The sequence below is a fragment of the Lutjanus erythropterus genome, chromosome 3 (genome assembly GCF_056507025.1).
Source record: "Lutjanus erythropterus isolate fLutEry1 chromosome 3, fLutEry1.hap2, whole genome shotgun sequence".
Lineage (NCBI taxonomy): Eukaryota > Metazoa > Chordata > Actinopteri > Lutjaniformes > Lutjanidae > Lutjanus > Lutjanus erythropterus.
Window position 1 is genome coordinate 23,914,641 of NC_139319.1, and position 19,484 is coordinate 23,934,124.

Consider the following 19,484-nt stretch of genomic DNA (forward strand, 5'->3'; position numbering starts at 1 on the left):
AATACAACACGCCCAAGTCACTCTTCTGTAGGAGTCACGACTGCACTCGAAACTAGTTACATTTTCACCTCCAAGCGCAGCTCAAGGCTGAATTCTGAAAGGGATCTCTCAAACTGACATAACCGCAGATAATCATCACCCTGCTCTACAGTTCCCCTCTGCTTTACTGAGCGTTTTAGCGTCTTTCAGCGCGTTGCTTTGGATTTACAGCCTGAAACTTCACTCTTTTTGGCTCCTTAGAGCTTTTATCAACCTCGTTTCCAGCAGCGTAGACAGACACCAGACAGATGTTCACAGCAAACAGTGTATGTTACCTGCTCAGCACCAAACCACAGACAGACAAAGTTTGCAACACACTGGGGAACATAGTTGAGAATTTAGCAGCTGAAAAGCCATTAATTAGGGCTGCACGATTACACAAAATATTATCGAAACTCCAATATGGCCAAGTGCAATATCCAAATCACAGAAGCTGCGATTTTTGATAGAAAAATGTGTGACAAAAACTACAAATCTTGTTCTCCAGATTTAAGAAAACATGTTGGTTTGGTACACACCCCAACAAATGTCACATCATCATGATTTTAATATTTTATATTTAAAATTAATATTTTGTTTATTTTTCAGAGAAACTGAGTTGCAATAGTGATCATTCCCACAAATCATGAATCATATCACAATCACAGTGTTAAAATAATCCAAATATGATATTATTATTTTTTTTATCATATCGTACAGCCCCACACTACATGTCATATGTATCATCCTCTGGGGACTGGGGCAGCAGCACTATACTGGTTTCATGGTGTACCATGGTATTAAAATTGGCAGTTATCATACCATGTACATTTTAGGGCTCAACAAAAAAGACTGTCCATTTGGCCAGGGCAAATAAAATCCCATTTTGGGCAAGTAAATCTGACAACTCACTTGCCTGACCTAGCGAGGGGTAAAAAAGGATTAAACTATCTTGGTAATCGATTAATCGTAATTTTTTTTCATGCAAAAATGGCGGAAAATGCTGTTTTCAACCTCTCAATTATGGAGATATCCATCTTGTTTCTGTGTATTATCATATTAAACTGAATATATTTAGCTTTTTGACTGGCAAAACAAGACATTAACTATGAAAAATTATTTTACTCTTTGTTGTTATTTAATAACCACTAATAAATTGAACCATTTGTACAGGGGCAGGTAAAAATTGACTTTAGGCATGTAGATTTCTGGCCCAATTGGCTGATCAGGCAAGTGGAAAACATTCTTGACATTGGAACGCTGTAGAGAACATTTAGCAGCTAAAAAATAAAGATTACATGTCACATGTATAATCCAAAGGAGACTGGGGTTGCAGTCGTGTAACAGTTTCAAAGTATATCATGGTTTTATATAAAAATTGATGGTTATCACACCATGAACATTCGCTTATCTACAGTATTGAATTCTGCAGTTTGATTTATTTACAGATTTATTTATTTCTAAAGAGAAATTACTTATTAGTTATTTATTACTTTTTTGAAGGTCCTGCCTCTTTTTTCCCCTCCTAATTTCCTTTTTTCAGACAGGAGATGTACAGCTTTTTTTTATTATTTTAAATTTATTTTCAAAAGGGAGACTTTACACATACTTTTATTTAAAAAATCTTTCAAGTTTCATGTCATATAATATTTTGTGAAATATACAGTGTTCACCCTTGTTTTTCATTCCTTAAAGGGTCACTGTAGCTGATGATGGTAATAAATAACAATAATTATAATGATAATTATAATAATAATACCATATACTGTGATATTTTCTGACATCTAAAAATTCATCCATATCATTGTAACCTTACTGTGGACAGGAAAACATGCCCACTCCAACAGAAATGCAGCACAAGAACAACTTGTGGATCTCTTCACAGCGAAGCCAAAAAAAAAAAAAAAAAACGTGGGCTGAGAGGATTCATTATGTCACATTATTTAAATAAAAAAGAAGACAAAAATGACGGTCAACAATGTCTTCCAACATGGTTTAAATACTGAACTCAAACACCAGAATCTGTCTGAAGCACAGCATCCAATAAGGCGCATGCATCGTTTTCAGTGAATCCCTTGTGCGTGGGTTGACAATTTATATCTTGCACGAACGAGGCGGACTCCACAAGTAAACAATGAAAACTACTATAACTACTAGAGCACCAATTACAGAATGTAAATAATCAAATATTCATACTAAAATGCTGGCTATAAAAGGGTTTGATGTAAGTTTTAAATATGCAGACAGAGAGCAGACACGCATCTTGTTCTGCTGTCTTATATCTGTCACTTAATGATCGTCTTCGCCTTCCTACTCCTTTTCAGATATGAATTATATACTTATGTTTTTAACTGTGAGTTTGCTGATAATTGCATTGGTTAACCTTATTCACTCAATAAAAAATTGTTTTCATTAATTTTTCTTCCCATTTGCTGCAAAGCAAAAGAGAAAAAAAATAAAAAGAGTCTTTCTAAATATTCAATTTCCAATCATCATCATCGCTAAATGAGCATGTTTGGTGCTGTTAGAGATGAGAAAACATCTTATATCCTAAAGGATGAAACAAATGAAAAACATTAGTAAGAGAAGTGATGACAAGTGTCATTCATTCTCATTGCACGAGCAATATGAAGATATTTCAGTGTATTTCTGCAATAGGACTACAGTAACGATTATTAATCTGTTGATTATTTTCTCAGTTTGTTGCTGCTGTGCATAACAGTGTAATGTTATTCTGTTAACAAATTGGTATATTGCCATTATCACAATATATTTTTTCTACAATAAAAGAAAAAGTAGAGCCTGACCAATACATAATCATTTTTACAAACAGAACATAATGCAGATTTTTTTTAGATTGTTAGCTTTATAGGCAGCATTTTATGTAAATTCCTTCCTTTTTCTTAATTCAGGTTTACTATATTTTGCTCTATCAGTGTTATTTTTTAATTTATAGTTATTAATAGTTAGAATAAGTTAGAATAGTGTGAGTGTTAAACACTTTTGAGGGATCATTGCAAAACATGTGGGTTTATGTATATATTCTATACAAAGAATTTCAGCCCGTATATAGATATCAGAAGATTTGACTCTCTTATATGACACACCCCTGCTTCTGATGGTCTGTAAATTGGTCTCTATGGTGCACAGCCAACAGTAGCTCTCACTCTGCAGGTGACAAATATTGCATGACTCTTGTGGCTTTTTTCAGCCCTGTCATATTTGAATCACCGTAAGATCACTTTTATATATATATATATATATATATATAATATATATATATATATATATATATATATTAAAAGAAGCTCGAAACACAACTCTAACAGATGGATGAATCCAGCAGAGTTTCATATGTTCATGTCTGAAAAGGGGTTTGTCTCTGTCTTCACACATCAAGCCTGCACTGCTCTCCAGGCTCTTCCTTTCAGGAGCCTTTGATCGCATCATTCTCACACCGCTGTTGACAGTTTAGCACCTCAGTGTTGTGGGAGCCTCCGCTGCCCAGCATTGTTTTCTTCCTCTCTGCATTTTTTTTTCCCGGTCAGAGGCCACTTCACACTTTTGAGTCCCCCAAGTACAGTCCTCGACTGACTTCTTCTTTATATCCCAACACAAGGTAACGCTTCATGATTATTCCTCGGACGTCACACGGTTCAAAAGCATCTTTCAGTGAAATGAAAACTAATTGGCTTCCACAATATCCAAACAAAAAATCCACCATACTGCAGCAATTAAGAGCGTATGGGAGGAGGCTTTAAGACAGATAGAGTGCAGATAAGCAGCCAGAGGTTGTTGGGCATCACAGAAAGCGAGGGATGAGGGGATTATGGGTAGAGCATGAGAGGATGAGTGGATGAACAGAGGATGAGCTAAGGATTAACCACATAAACTGAGCAGTCTAATAACACAATCACCAGGCTAATACAAACACCAGTAAACAGATTGTGTAGCCCTGCACACACACAGTGTCTCACGCACACACGCCATATACAATACAGTTGGTTTGTTGTACCTGGAGGGTGTTTTAGTGTTTGGGGACAGAAAAACTAAAATATCTGCATGTTAAGCAGCACGAAAAGAAAAAAAGTAAGATGATTATTAATATTTCTGATTGATTGAGAATAGAAAGAGAAGCAGTGGGAGGGAAAGACTGGTAGAGTGAAGGGTGTGGAGGCATGTCTTCTACACGAGTGATAAATTATAATCTACACCCCCACCTTGTGGTTTAGAGAGCGTCACTGAGCCATATTAATGCTATATGAACACTGGATCCAGATGGGACATGGGAATATCAGATAGGATGGAGGAATATTATAAAACTTGAGATGAAATTACGTCCTTACCTGACTATGAGATGGGTAGCCATGGTAACCAAGGGTCAAAGGGTCGTTGTTCTGGAAGAGAGGAGAGCAAATTTGTTAAGATATGATTAATAATCTACAAATCAAGATAGGACAATATATTTATCACTCAATCTCTGCAGGATAGGGCAAAAAACATATATTACGGCAGATAGATGTTGCAAGATTAGCGGCAATTAGTGGGAATTAGGGCTGGGCAATATATTGATATTGTGATACGAGACTAGATATTGTCTTAGATTTTGATCTAGCTGTTCTATTGCTTGCCTTTAACCACTTGGTCATTAAATCTACATTACTGATGATGATTTATCAAAAACCTTGTTGTGATAATATTTTGTTGAAGCACCAAGTCATATTCATAGTTGATAAAGTATTTGATCAAAAACATTATGATAGGGGGAGAGCTCCCATAGTTCACATTTATACATGATGTTTACTGCTATAAATCTTTACAGTTGAGCTAATTTTAACTATTTACTGCTGGGTAGTTTAATCTACAGCAATACATTGCAGTCTATAAAATCATCACGTGTTTGCACTATTTAAGGTAATTTATATTAGAGAAAATATGTCTATTGAGGTATTTACTGTATAATGTGACACAGCCTACAAAAAAAGATTAGGTACTATTTCGAAGCCATATTGCCCAGGCCTAGTGGGAATGATCGTTTTTTTTCTACCTTAATTTTTATTTTTACTGGAAAAAGAAATTAATGAAGATGTTAAATTTGTTGTTGGAGTCTGTACCAAATGAACATGTTTGCTCACATCTGGAGAACAAGATTTGTAGGCCAGTCCAGTCCCTCATTATGATGCTGCTTTGTTGCACATTTCACCTTTATCAAAAAATTGTAGCTTCTGCGATTTGAATATTGCACTTTGCCATATTGCGATTTTAATAATATTCTGATTAATTGTGCAGCTCGAGTCTTAATTCTTGTGATGTCTCCATGTTTGACTTTTCAGCTCTGTGGTGTTACCGGCTCCTAATCAAATTAACTCCACTGCCGGTGACACACTCCTGCTATCTCCTCCAGAGTTTTTCCACCCAGCAGATCTTTTGTCTGCTTGTAAAGACGCTGTGATAACGGGGGCGGGTGAGATCATGCGAGCAGGAGATGAAAGACGGGCAGAAAGGAACGAGTGTCACCACGGCTCTTAAATCATAAATAGGTCAGGAGTGTCAGCGAGCATGAAGCCCACTGGTGTGAAATGGCATCATGAGCCCTGATGCAATCTCCACAACACATTCCTCTCCATGTTCTCTGGCAGCAAAGAGCAAAGACTGATACATCAAACATCTGGTGAGTAATTACAGTTTAAAGACGATGCATTAAAAAAAAAGACTCATTTTGTTTGGAGCCAAATATTAAACAGAAATCACGTCCTGACTCCCTGAAATAGTTTGTAAGTCACTTTATTTGTCCTCATAACGCTGTGTTCCAGCTTTCATGCTAATGTATTCCACTAAAAAGGGAGATTTTTACAGCAATTACAACTCGCTTTGAAGGAGGGAAAATAGATTTGCCTGTCTCTGGCTTCATATCGCTAGATTAGAAAACAACTCGGCTCCTCCCCTCCTCTTTCTGTCCTTCCCCCCTGATCTTCCTTTCATCTGGAACCAATGTCCCTCATCTGCTCTGTCCCCAAGGGGGAACACTTTGCTTCGTGCGCTTCACAGCTTGAGTCCGCCTGATTAATACTGTAGCCATCTAACTCTGGACCTCATGGGGGCATTTCACTAAAAACTAAAGCACAATGTTTCCAAATGCAAGAGGCTAGGGAGGGGAGAGGAGAGGAGGAGGCGGGAAGGATGGAAGGAAGTGTCTTAACGATCGAAAACTGCAGTTTGTGTGAGTCTATCTCAGAGCCAAAAATGTACTTAGTGAACTGGCTTTGGGAGGTAGAAGCCCTAAATAATGAATCACCTCTTAGAGGCTTGAATAACATGAATAAAGTATAAACCTTATTTTACAGCGAGGACAAACTCTAAACTCGACGAGGCGCTGGAGGTATGGAGTAGGAGAGGATCAAAACAAAACCAAAAAAAGGAGACAAAAAAAGATTTATGGGGCTGTACACTGGAGGGGGGAGGTGTTGTTAAAACACACACATCTGGATTTCATATTTGTGAGAGGCTGAGGGAGGAACCAGAGCTGGAAATACAACGGGAAATGGACAGCAATGAAAAAAAAAACGAAGAGAGGAGAGAGATGGAGGGAGCAAAGACAATGACTCATACATGAGTGGAGTCATGTGCTTAATTTCCTTAAGGAACTGGGAGGAATGAGAGGAGGGAGGGCTGCTCAAGAGTCTCAACACCGCAGTACATGAGAAACAAAAAGATGTTGCACTTACTGCAGTGAGAGTTAAAGGAGAAATCTGTGATATATTTACTGTAATAAATCATAAAAACTACCAAGACATGTCAGCAGAGATTAAGGAAATATGCAAAGTTGAAACACTGGCTTCTCTGACAACAACAACATGGGATTCAGTATGTTCTCCTCAGAAATTTCTATTCTGGCCTGTAAGTTGTGTTATTATTTTCCCCTTTCACATTAATTAGAGTTCAAATTTTGCTAAATGAATAAGTGTCCATTTATGAGTTGTAAGAAATCATTAATAATCTTTAAGAAAGAGCAGATATTTGTCACAGTTAAATTGCAGCAAAATGTCCAAAAATCAGTACAGCAGTCCAACCAATCATACACCATGTAATAAATAGGTTGAAATCCTATTTAATATACCACCTATGGTTGAAGCGAATTATTTCCCCCATGCCCCTTCCTGTCCAGACTTTGCAGGAACACTGCTGGAGTGCAAGATGAGTGTAACATTATCCATTCACTCATTCATTTTCTGTAACCGCTTATTCCCGAAGGGTCGCGGGGGGCTGGAGCCTATCCCAGCTGACACTGGGATTATAACATTATAATTTAACAAAAAAAAAAAAGTGATTACGAGTCCTCCAATGTAAGTTGATCAGCTGTTTATAACTGTCAGTTGTCTGTCAATGTAAAGTTAAGCCCGTTATCCTGAAGTCAAAAGCCCGCTGCTCCAAAAATACACACTCTGCCAGGCCCCATTAACATACTGCACAATGTGACCATTATGAACATCTAACCCTCCTACAAGATTATTGATGAATTCTTAAGGCTCATAAACAGACACTTGCTCATACAGCAAACATTCGGCACTAATTTTAAATCTAATAAATGTGAAACAGGCAAACAAAAGCAGTCAGTCTGGCCCAGAATTGAAATTTCAAAAGGAGGACACCACAGCTGTAGAGTTCATGTCAGACTCGCAAGTATTTCAACTTTGGCTGTTTCCTTAATTTCTGATAACGGAATCAGATCACTTTATTACAGTAAGTATATTACATATTTCAACCTATTTAATATACCATCTATGACTCCAACTCGCCATTTGGACTGCAGTACTCATTTTTGGATGCACAGTTGTTATATACTGCTCCTTTAATGACCGTTCAACCTTTTCTTTTTTTGTTGCTGGTGAGAAATGAAGCACAGCTGATTCTCGCGTGGGGGCCGGTGATGGTGGTGGGAGTTTTGGTGGGGCGGGGGAGGCTAAAACAAGAGAGATTAAACTGCAGGGGGAAGACCGGGTGAGCAATCAGGAGAAAGTAACAAAATGACTTGAAGTTAACAGATGGCGAGGAGGGGAGGAGGGGTGAGGAGAGAAGGAGGAGAAGGTTGGGGGTGGGAGGGGGGTGGTGGGCAGGCCCTGTAATAATAAAATCTGAAAACAAGAGAGAGATGAGAAGCCTCCCAAGTTTCTCCTTCACGCCATCTTTTCACAAGGCGACAGTAATCCCCCTTTACACATGAACCCTGCTACTCCCCCTCTCTAAAAACTACAGGTGGTGGTAGGGGTGTGTGTGATTGTTTAGCAAGTGTGTGTGCTGTCTAATTTGGTCACAAGACTCGTGTCTATTCCTATCGTGCCTGGGGACTGCTGCTCTTCTGAGGAGGAGTAGAAGAGGAGGAACTACATTTCACTGCTCGCCTCGGAGATTCATCCTACCTAACTGCAAAGCAGGGCACTCCACACACTCAGGAGGATGTGAATCCATTTCATCCACAGAGCACTTATGTGCTAAAGCCTCCAAACAGTCAGCCAGATGATCTGAAGTTTATTTTCCCTCCATGTACTTCACATCCCTCTGACTTTCCACAGTAAACCTACACATGCTTTTTCAGGAGCATGCTGGCCGCAGTCAGAGTGGGATTTTGGAAGCCGCCTCGACAGTCCTGGCACAATAATAATCATAAAGCGGTATCAGCTCGCAAATCACGTGCAACATAATCAAACCGATGTCCACTGCACCGATCTGCATCTCAAGATAAGATTGTAATTTTTATCCCCCCAATTTATTTCACATCTGATTGGAGAAGATTAGAATCTGCGTGTTAATTATTTACTGCACAAATATAATTGCACGTCATGATTAGTCAACATCATTATTTCAACATTATTCCACTGAAACTAGAGCCTGATACTGGACTTTTGAGACCCGCGTTGATGCCCATTTTTGGAAGATATTTCTGACTGCTGCTGTTCAGTTTTGACATTCAAGCAGGGATTCATTAAAATTGATTATGAAAGAATTGTTGACCAAAGAGGCAGTTGAACCCCGGCACTATAACACCTGTGAAATAATGACCATATTTTTGCATGATCTCCAGCACTTTTATGTGAATTATGTCTACAGCTGCTACTAATAATTATTATCAGTCTTAAGAGTATTTTCTTATCAGTTTTCTGAAGAGTATTATCATTATCAGTTTAGTCTATGAAATGTCAGAAAATGGGGAAAATGTGAAAAAAAAGGGTAATGACTCTGGGTGGGTATTGAGATCCAGTGGAAACCCTGGACCAGTTCCTGTCTGGTCATCAAGGAAATATCAAGACACTTATGGGCAAATTATAACAGTAACAGATGAGAGAAGAAAATGGTGAAAATGTGGCTAAATGCAAAAACTCAGGCAACAATTTAAATTATTTCTGAATAAATAAATAAATAAATAAATAAATAGAGCCGGACCAATACATCAGTACATCTGCCCAATATGAGTGTAGCACAGCTATATCAGTCAATATCGTTATCAGCATATAAACTACAGATTATACTGCACATTTTTTTTGGTTTTTGTTTAGTTTAGTGTTTTTTGTTTTTTTTTTTAGTTTTATATTTAGTATTTTATGTATATTTGATTCTTTGTCTTTATTCACGTTTTTCCATTTGTGATTCTTTTATTTAGTGTTCTTTAGAAAGATTAAGAATAAATTTACAGGTTCACTACCCTGATGTCATTTAAGGATTTTACACACACACCCAATATTGATAGGTATTGGTAGTATTGATATCCATATCAATAAAAATCTAATGATCCCAACCACTCGTAATGGCTTCTAATTTTTGTCTGACCAACAACCCAAAAACCCAAATATATGCAATTAACTTTTCATTTCTGTCACAAAAATCTGTAAATTTTCACATTGGAGCAATTTTTTTGGCATTTATGCTTGAAAAGTTTTCATCATCTGAACATTTAAATTCTAATAATGTTCCCTAATTTTTAAATTACAATAACTATTTCTCAGCTGATATCTTATGGTATATACACACACTAGGCAGATACACATGTCCTGTATACAGTGTACTTGTGCTACTTGTGTACTTGTACTTGTTACATTTGTGAAAAATGATTATTCACAATTAAGAAGGTCACCAGAAGGTGATGTCTTCAAATTGCTTCTTTTGTCCGACCGAGAAGAGTCATAAATGAGAAAGAGAAGTAACAACCTAGCAACACTGTATCTTCAAGAAGCTGTAGCCATCAAACGTGTTATATTTTTGCTTGAAAAAAATCTAAATAGTTTCCGACTGAGTTTCTTTCAATTAATTAATCAACTAATCACTACAGCTCTATCACTTCAGTTCTAATAATGTTCTATATTTTTCCTTTACAATTACTATTTTTCTGCAGATCTCTTCTTATACTATATGCACACAGTGTACTGATATATCAGCCAGTAATATCCGCCCCAAATATATTTTATTCTATGTCTAACTGCTACAAATTAATGCTGAGCCTACAGCAAAAGTTCTAGATAAAAGTGAGCAAATATATATTTATAAACAGCCCAAAATAAATACTGTAAGTGTAACAGATCACTTAACTGCCATTGATATGTGAGGATAACTACACTTTAAGCACATCAAACTTGCCCCGGAGCAGAGCACCAGAACATGCCAGCTTCTCTCTCTCAAACATAATTCAGTCAACAGACCTCAGCCGGCAATTTATCACAGAAAAACAGGAGCCCAAAAACAGAATAAATATTCTCAACTCACAGCAAGAGTACATTTTTCTTGCTGACGTTTTCATTCTATTTCAGTGCCGGGGCGTGAGATGAAAGTACAGAGGGGTGATCCACCTACATTAACGTCCGAGTCAAGTCATTTGTCCTCAGCGCTGTCACCCCAGGCAAGACCTTATTAGGTTAGAGAGGGCCCCGGTTTCCTGCGCGGAGTGACAGCAAAACATAGGACGCTCAGCAGTTCGCTGGATGGATATCGAAGTCGACAACCTCATCGCAACAATTCCTAAAATCTGGGCAGGAGACACAGGCGTTGTTATGAATCTCCTGTCATCCTTAAAAAATGCAGGACTTCCCCAGTGCACCACTGGAATACATAATATACCGAAAACGTGCTCTCTTTTTTATTCTAGTTGATGCTTTGTTCAGCAACTTAAGGTACTTATCAATAGTCAATTTATTACATACAATGGATGGCAGTTGACATGTCCCAGGTTTGGAGAAGCAGAGAGGAGAACCAGCACAGAAGCTAAGCAAAGAACTGCTGTGGACAGGGTCAGGTATATTAAAAAAGGTTCAACTTAAAAATAATTACATCAGTTTAAGTGTATGCTACGTTTAGAATATTTCCACTACTTTATTTTGCTGTCCAACAGCGTTTTCTGACTGGAAGCTGCTGTTATATAAGCCAACTATTTCTCTCCAATCCAACCAAACTCATTAGGAAAAATCAATAATTTTACCTCACAGATCACAGCAGTCGCTGGTCTGCCACTGCCTCGATCTGTTAGTTTATTTGTGTTACTGAGTGACTTCAGTGTCTTAAAAGGATAGTCAAACAGTAATACAAACTATTAATCTCAGCAGTGGTAGATCAGCAACTCGGTGTTCTGCAAGGTAAAATTTTTGCTCTTGGTTTAGCAATATTTGGCTTATACAGCTGCAGTTTTCCATCACATAAAGCTGTCTGACAGCAAAGTAAAGCAGTGAAAATGTTCTAAATATGGCATACACTTAAACTGGCATTAACTTTTTTTTTTGGATGGATCTTTTTTAAGTGGCTAAAACACCTTTTGTTGCTGATTAGCTTCCGTGCCGGTATTCCTCTCTACCTCACCTAAATGAGGGCGTACTGACCATCTACTGTAGGTAATACACTGACTATCCATAGGTATTTCATACAGCCCCACTTCAAATAGTCCAAAGTTTGCCTTTATATTCATTTAAAATTCATACTGTTGGATGAGCAGCAGGAGATCAGCAGCTCATTTCTCTGAACATTTGAACTTGTGCTGCTGAATGCACCCAGCGAGCTTCATTCTCCCCTGTTAGCTGAGCATTCACTCATGTACTGCGCTGATTTATACATGCATTGCTGCTCTGCTACAACTTTGCAGATTTGACTTGACGGAGCGTTCCCACCCCCGCACCACGATGACATCATACCCTGATGAGAAAAACAGCAGTGTCAACAGCCAAATGGGAAAGATCCCATTATTGGGCTGGAGTGGTGCAAATGGATTACTCTTTACCACAACCACACCCCATTGTGTTGGCTTCAGTTACAGGTCAGAGTTCAACTCCTGCCGTGATGCCAGCAATAAATGGCTTTTGAAAAAAAAAAAAAAAAAAAATCAGCAATGGAAGAAGGGAGTCAGGGTGCTTTATGAGAGGCAGGGTGCTGTTTGCTGTAATATTTTCCACCCTTCCAAGATTAGCTTTACAGAAAGTGCTTGTGTGCATTTTTATAGCGGTTTCTCTGAAAGCCAAGTGCTCTGATTTTAAAAGTAGGAAAATTGAATGTCACTCAACCCAGTTTGCTCCTAGAATATGAACGGTGTCGCTGGATTCTGGGAATAAAAATACGTCACAGTGTTTTATATACATACACAGTGGGATCCAAAGGGTGATTGTTGTGTGTGAGGCCACAGTGGAAAAATAAGTGTATATATTGAGGAAATTTTTAAAAAAGGTTTTAAAACCTCAAGGCTGAGCTAACAAATTTGACACCCAGTATAGTTTTTGGAGCCATGAAACACAACAATCGATTAGAGCTGCAACAATTTGTTGATCAAAAGAAAATTAGTTGGCAACTAATTTGATAATCAATTCATTTTTAAGCACAAGTATAAAACATTTTTTTTTTTGTTTCAAGCTTCTTTTCACTGTGGGGATTTACTCCCTTTCTTTGTGTTTTATGATAGTAAAGTAGCAGCTTTTGGGTTGTGGATTGCTGTCTGGACAAAAGAAGCAATCTGAACATACAACTTTGGGCTCTGGATAATTGCAATGAGCATTTTTCAGAAGTGTTTTACATTTTATGGGCTAAACAATTAAATAATGAAAGTAATGAGCAGATAAATACAATCAATTCATTGGCAGATTATTAAATTACTCATTTAACCAATAAAATGTCCATCAATGTCTTATATAATAGTCTCACATCAAACAGAGTAAAGCAGAAAATTGTTAAAATTTGAGAGGCTAGAAGCCGCATTTTTGAGGGGGAAATACATTAATATGTACATAATTATTGAAAACAATTATTCAGATTTGAAAATAGTGACATTATTTTTCTGTTGACTGACTAATCTAGAGCTGCAACGATTTGATAATATACAAATCGCTTTAAGTGATTTCTCAAGAGAAAATATCCAAAGTCTCTGATGTCAGCTTCTCAAATATGAGTATTTTCTGGTTTCTTTACTTTTTCACAAACAGTATACTGTATGTGTTTGAGTTGTGAACAACAAAAGACACTTGAGGACACCACCTGGGGCTTTGGGAAAGAGTGAACAACATTTATCACCATTTTCCAACATCTCATATACTAAATGATTAATCCATCAATTCTGAAAATAACTGGCAGATTAATCTATAATGAAAATAATGATTAGAAGCAGCCCTACCACTGGTTAATTTAAAGATTCTTTTCTCAATTACTCATTTAGACTATAAAATCCATTGGTCTCTTTAAGTTCAAGGGGGCATTATGAAATGTCTTATTCTGTCCAACCAATAGTCCAGAACACAAAGATATAAAACACAGAAAGCAGGATAACCTTCATATTTGAGAGGCTGTAAACGGCGTGGAAATTTATGCTTAAGAATTACATAAATTAGTTGATTATGAAAACAGGAGATTATCTTTGTGTCAATCTACTTGTCTAATGCTGCAACTATTAATCAATTAGATGCCAACTATTAAATTAATTACAAACTATTCTGATTTTGATCAATTTGATTAATCGTTTTGAGTCTCTGATTTCAGCTTCTCAGATGCGAACATTTTCTGGCTTCCTTGGTCCTCTACGATAATTAACTGAAGATCTTCGGGTTGTGGACAATTCAAGACATCTAAGGACGTCACTTTGGTCAACATTTTTCACCACTGTATGGACCAAACTAATCGATTCATCAAGAAAATGGTGGAAAGATTAATAAATAATGAAAACAGTATTTAGTTGCAGCTCCTCACAAATGACTATATTATAATCTTCATCTTGCATCATGCTACATTATGTATGTGTCTGTGTGCATGTGTGTTGTATAAACCCTCTGCCTTAGATAAGGATCTCAGGATCAGTGTGGTTATAATGCCCCCTCCAGTATGAGATGTGATCCCATTAGCTGGAAACAAAGCCTCTTTACTGCCAGTGATAGGGCAAATCTGTTCCTGCACCAACTGAGAGCGAGGAGAGGATGGGGGGAGGGGGGGCAACTCTCCCACTCTCATTTCCGGACTGTCCAGCCAGCTCACGTTCAATACATTTTAGGGGCTGAAGCTATTGATCTGCGCTTCTCTCTCCCCCACACACACACAAACACACACATCTGTTTTTAAGTGCATTACGTTCCTGAGCCTGTCTGTCAGCACTCATGGACGGCATGACAATGTAAAGCCTGCCATTTAGGTTTTCCAAACAGGAGCAAACAGGCCACTTCACCTCCATTACTGGCCCTTTCAATGGTGGAGAAATAGCTTTCTGTCTTCCAATGGAGTGCTTCGCCCTACATTATACAACATAATGATGTCCAGAGCATCCTCCTGCCCTGCTGTGATGCTCTATTAAGAAAAAATATTTGACCAATTTTGGGTCACTGAGTGGGAAAAAAAACAGCAAATTGATTCTTCTGACATCAAAAGGGTAGAGGTTAAAAGAGTCCATCGCATTTGCTGATCCAAGCAGAGAATGAGAGGCCAAACACTACAGCACAACAGTTGATGTCTGGAAAATCAGGGTAATTAGACAGATTAGGTTTTGGGGTTTGCCCCCCCCCCCCCCCCCCCCCCCCCCCTCCCATAAAACTCGAGGTCTTTGTTTATCTTAAAAACCCCCTCCCCCCTCTCAAAGATCACAGACGCAAACACTGACATCAATTTCCATTCTCAACCAAATGTTGTCCACACCATTGTGCCACATGGCAGAGGGACTTTTGCATAATAAAAGGTCAAGTTTGTTTACATTCTCCCATCCCTCAGAGCTTTACAGATCTTCATAAAAGAAGATGCTCGTGGGGGAGTTCTGAAGCAACAAGGTGTCTAGGAAGCAATGTGACAACCATGTGTACTGACTTAATACAAAATACAATTCCTCCTTACACATTAAATGAATATGAGCAGGGTTTGTCAGCTGCTGTCTTTGAACTCACCAGGTCATCAACTACTAATGTTTTGGGTTGGTAAAACATCCCAAACACAGCAAAACAGGGTGAAAATGGTCAAATACAGGTTCAGATTTAATTATCTGACAACTATTTTGATAATCAATGAATCAGTTTGAGCATTTTTTAAGAAAAACGGTTGAAATTCTTATTTATTTCTGATGTCAGCTCCACAAATGTGAATATCCTCTGGTTTGTTTACTCCTATGATAGTAAACAATATATTTCAGTTGTGAGCAAAACAACACATTTGAAGGTGTCATCTTGGGCTTTGAGAAACATTTTTCCCCATTTTCTGACATTGTATAGTCCAAACAACTAATCAGTAAACAGAAACAATAAGTGACAAATTAACCAACAATAAAAATAATATTTAGCTGCAGCCCTAGACACTACCACACACTTCTAGTTTGTCCTAAGGGATGATTGGGATTAATTTTGACGTTGTTTTTTAGGAAAATCCTGCATAGCTTGGCTTTCAATGAATGTCAGCAGCCATGCTATATTATAGCCATGTAGCCAACAGCATGGGTTACACTCGTACTACTGCAACCCCCTCTTAAAACTGAATTAACAGCATGTACAGCCATTTACAGCTGTGAAATGTGGTGGTATTTCCTGCAGTGATGGCAATGGACTGGGAAGAGTCAATGGCGGGCCCTTCTGCTGCAGATATAACTGCAACTACTGTCTCTACAGCTAAAGATCATAAATAACACAATACTTATAAGATAAATGCACTTAAATAATGCACAAAAACACCAGGAACTCCTTGGACAACGCTTGTGTGGTCGTCTCTGGGTGCATTAGGCTACTGTATATGGACAAAAGAGCCCCCTGCTCCTCTCCTCACCTGGCCAACCTCGCCGATCCCTCCTGATCCGTCGATCCGGGGACGCTTGCACTCCGCCCCGGCCGAGTCCACCAGAGCCGCCGCTGTCTGTCCGTCGGGCTCCGGGTCTCCGCGCTTCATGCCCCGGACCACCGCAGGAGCGCCGCCCGCGTTGGGATGCACCCCGGCCATGGAGTCCAGCTCTCTATCCCGGTCCATGAGACCCCGGGACACAGGCAGCATGATGGATGCAACGTCGGTCGACATTAACATTTAAAAATCTTCTTTTGTCCCCTGCCTGGAGCTAAACTGGGGGGTGGAAATGAGACTACGGGAGCTTGTGCACCTTTGTGCGTAAATCCAGCCTGTGGTGGATTTTTCTATGGTCAAGTAGCCTTTAATGTGTCTAATACTGGGCCTTTGTGTGACCCCCCTGAAGAGTTAGTGTATCTGGAAATGTTTTAGCTCCCTGGTTAAGAAATTTAATCTAAACACGGTTTTCGCTTCACTACAAAACAAAGCGGCTCAAATTTTAAAAAGGTGCCTTAAAATCTAAAATATAAGCCGGTTAATTTCCAGCTCTGTGGCCCCCTGTTTGCTGCTGACCGTGTATTTATTTACTGCGGGGCTGCCTAAGAGGCCTACGTTATTTCAGATCATAACAAACCAATTAAATAAAACACCGATCCTGAGCATTAAACCTACCGCCCAATTTCCATTTGCCCTCGTTTTTTTTTTTATTTTCGAGAGCCGTCTCTGTTTTTTAGGAGCACAACATCAACATCCTACCGCAACCTCAAGACGAAAGAAAACCCTCAAACATGTCTTCCCTGTCGCCTTTTCCTCCCCTGTCTATTAGCCACAGACTTGCACCACACAGAGCAGAGGTTCACCGAAAGTCAATCCTCGTCAGGAGCTCCCCATGTTAGTCCGCAAGTCTGCGTAAAAACAGAAAAGACGGCTTCACCCCCCCCTCAAAAAACACAACCAGGCGGACGGACGGAAGGTGCTGCGGTGTTTCCTTCACCCTCTCCCTGTCTTTCTCTCGCGTATTATTTTCTTTCCTCTCTCCGTTTTCCCGGTGTGATCTTGTAGCGTGTGTGTTACAGAAAGGAAATTGTCCTCCCTCCCTCCTCCTCCTACTCTCTTGGTGTAGTCATTCCCCTCCTCCTATCTTCCGCTCTCCGTTTGAACGCTGAGCCAGGCAGCCATGCAGCCTGCAAATACACGCAGTGTGCCGCAGTGCTTCCATACATTTCAAGGGGAGGTGTGTGTGCGTGTGTGTGTGTGTGTGTGTGTGTGAGAGTGTGTGAGGGGGGGGGGTCTTCAAGCTCTGAGGGACTACTGTGCTCTTACAGTATGCGCTCAAACATATAAATCATCTACTGCTGCATAATTTTAATATTTTCTTATAATAAATCTGAGTTTTTCTTCAGTTTTTTTTACGGTTTAAATGGTGGACTGAATTACAGAGGGTGGGCTTAATCATCAAGTCCAGCTCTGGAAGATTTCATTTCTAACTCATTACACAACCAATACACAGGCCAAGGTCTTCACACACACACACAGACACACAAGCCCAGCTGTGAGTCATGCAGCATGGAGTACCTTATGTTCCTCGGGCATTTTTATTGCTTGGATGACACCCAGTGGTCAAAGGCTACCATGAGAGGAAAAGACTTAAAAAGGCAATTTACTGTAGAAACAGCAAAAGCTGATTTCTAGATTCTGCTTTTTGACTCTCATGGCTTGAAATTGGTTTGCTCCCCGGCTGCATCTCCAATCTTATGCTGCACATGCAGGGTTGGGAGGGATACTGTAAAAAAGTATTCTGATAAGGTCTGATACTAACTAGCTAATCCAATTAACACAATATTAAAGTAATGAAACTTGATTACTTTCGGTTACTTTTGGATTACCTCTATCTTTAAGGGGTTGGTTTAGTTAACATTAGCAGATGCCATGTGTAGCTAATGTGAGCAGTTGGTCTGTGTAGCTAATGCTAGGGGTTGGTGTGCAGCTAATATTAGTGGTTTTGTGTAGGTAATGTTAGTTTGGTTGGTGTATAAATTGGCATTTAGTCTTGGAGAATAATTTAGCAGTTGGTCTGTGTAACTTCAGTTAGCAGTTGGTCTGTATTGCTAATGTTGGGTTGGTCTGTGTACAAATTGGGAGTTGGTCTTGGTGGCTAAAGTTAGCGGTTGGTCTGTGTAGCTATCGTGAGTGGTTGGTCTTATATTTAAATGTTTATTTGAATCAGATGTTTAGACAAGATAATGGCAAACTCCACACAGTTTTTCAAGAGATAAAGAACTGATTACTGTCACAGTAGCAAGTTTCACTCAGTCCAAATGGTATTGAGACTTGTGAAGTGCTGTAATGTGTGAACACTGCATATATTATTTATTTTAAAATGTATTTTAAAATTGTAATCCTGTTAATTATCCCAGGTTTTACTAAATGTAAGTGTAATCTGATTACATCTCATATTTTATAGTGCTTCAGGGATTGTAACACCCAGTCCTGTTAATGAATCTTAATTTGTAACTAATGAATTACAGGTACCTTTTTTGTATCCCAATTACATAATCCCATTACATGTAATCAGTTATTCCCCAAGCCTGTGTACATGCCCTTTACTCTCTCTTATTGCTGGTTATTTAACTGTCCCTGGGTTACATAAAACCCATGTGTTCCGTATGCATTATGGTCTCTCACAGTAAACTTTCAATTGATTTGTACTTTGAAATACACCTATTTGCTCTCTTACTGAGAGATAGCTGTGAAGATCGATATCACTCTTCTGTACATTATTTCTGTTCTGTAGCATGTTGTATTTTCTTTAATTCGTACAAAAAGGTGTTAAAATAACTACTTGTGGTTTGTGTGACTTCAGGAACTCACTGCTGCGGGCCAAAAAATAGTTCCACGTATTTTGTGAGCTTTGGACGTGCTAGAGGGTGTTTTCTTTTTGCTTTCAGCTGTTTCCCAGTCTTTGTGCTAAGCTAAGCTAACCCGGCTCTTAGTTGTAGCCTTAAAGGCCTTTTCACTTCATGATGTGGGTGGGGGAAAAAAAGTAATAGTTAAACATTTTGAGATGCATGCTAATTTGCTTTCTTGCTGAGAAATTGTTGAGAAGATTGACACACTCTTGCATAAAGCTTCAGTCAGGAATTGGTTAACATAGCTTAGCATAAAGTTTGGAAATGGGGAGACAGCTAACCTGGTTTTGATAGAGATAAAGGTAGTTA

At 38.8% G+C, this 19,484-nt stretch overlaps 1 protein-coding gene across 5 annotated transcripts in view; it reads right to left on the reverse strand.

The window, feature by feature from the left end:
- Positions 1-17,417, reverse strand: part of rbfox2 (RNA binding fox-1 homolog 2) — a 52,998-nt gene extending 35,581 nt beyond the window's left edge. The window contains exons 1-2 of one of the 5 annotated variants that reach the window (XR_014769843.1): positions 16,255-17,416; positions 4,365-4,415 (exon numbers count right to left, since the gene is read on the reverse strand). Coding sequence is in view for 3 of the 5 variants with exons in the window: in XM_084715506.1 (XP_084571632.1) it covers positions 4,365-4,415; positions 16,255-16,506 (303 nt within the window). In the remaining 2 variants the exon portion in view is untranslated. Of the gene's footprint in view, positions 1-4,364; positions 4,416-16,254 lie in introns of all 5 variants that reach the window. The other 4 variants (XR_014769842.1, XM_084715506.1, XM_084715504.1 and 1 more) reach the window with 4 other exon arrangements.
- Positions 17,418-19,484: the final 2,067 nt, after the last annotated feature.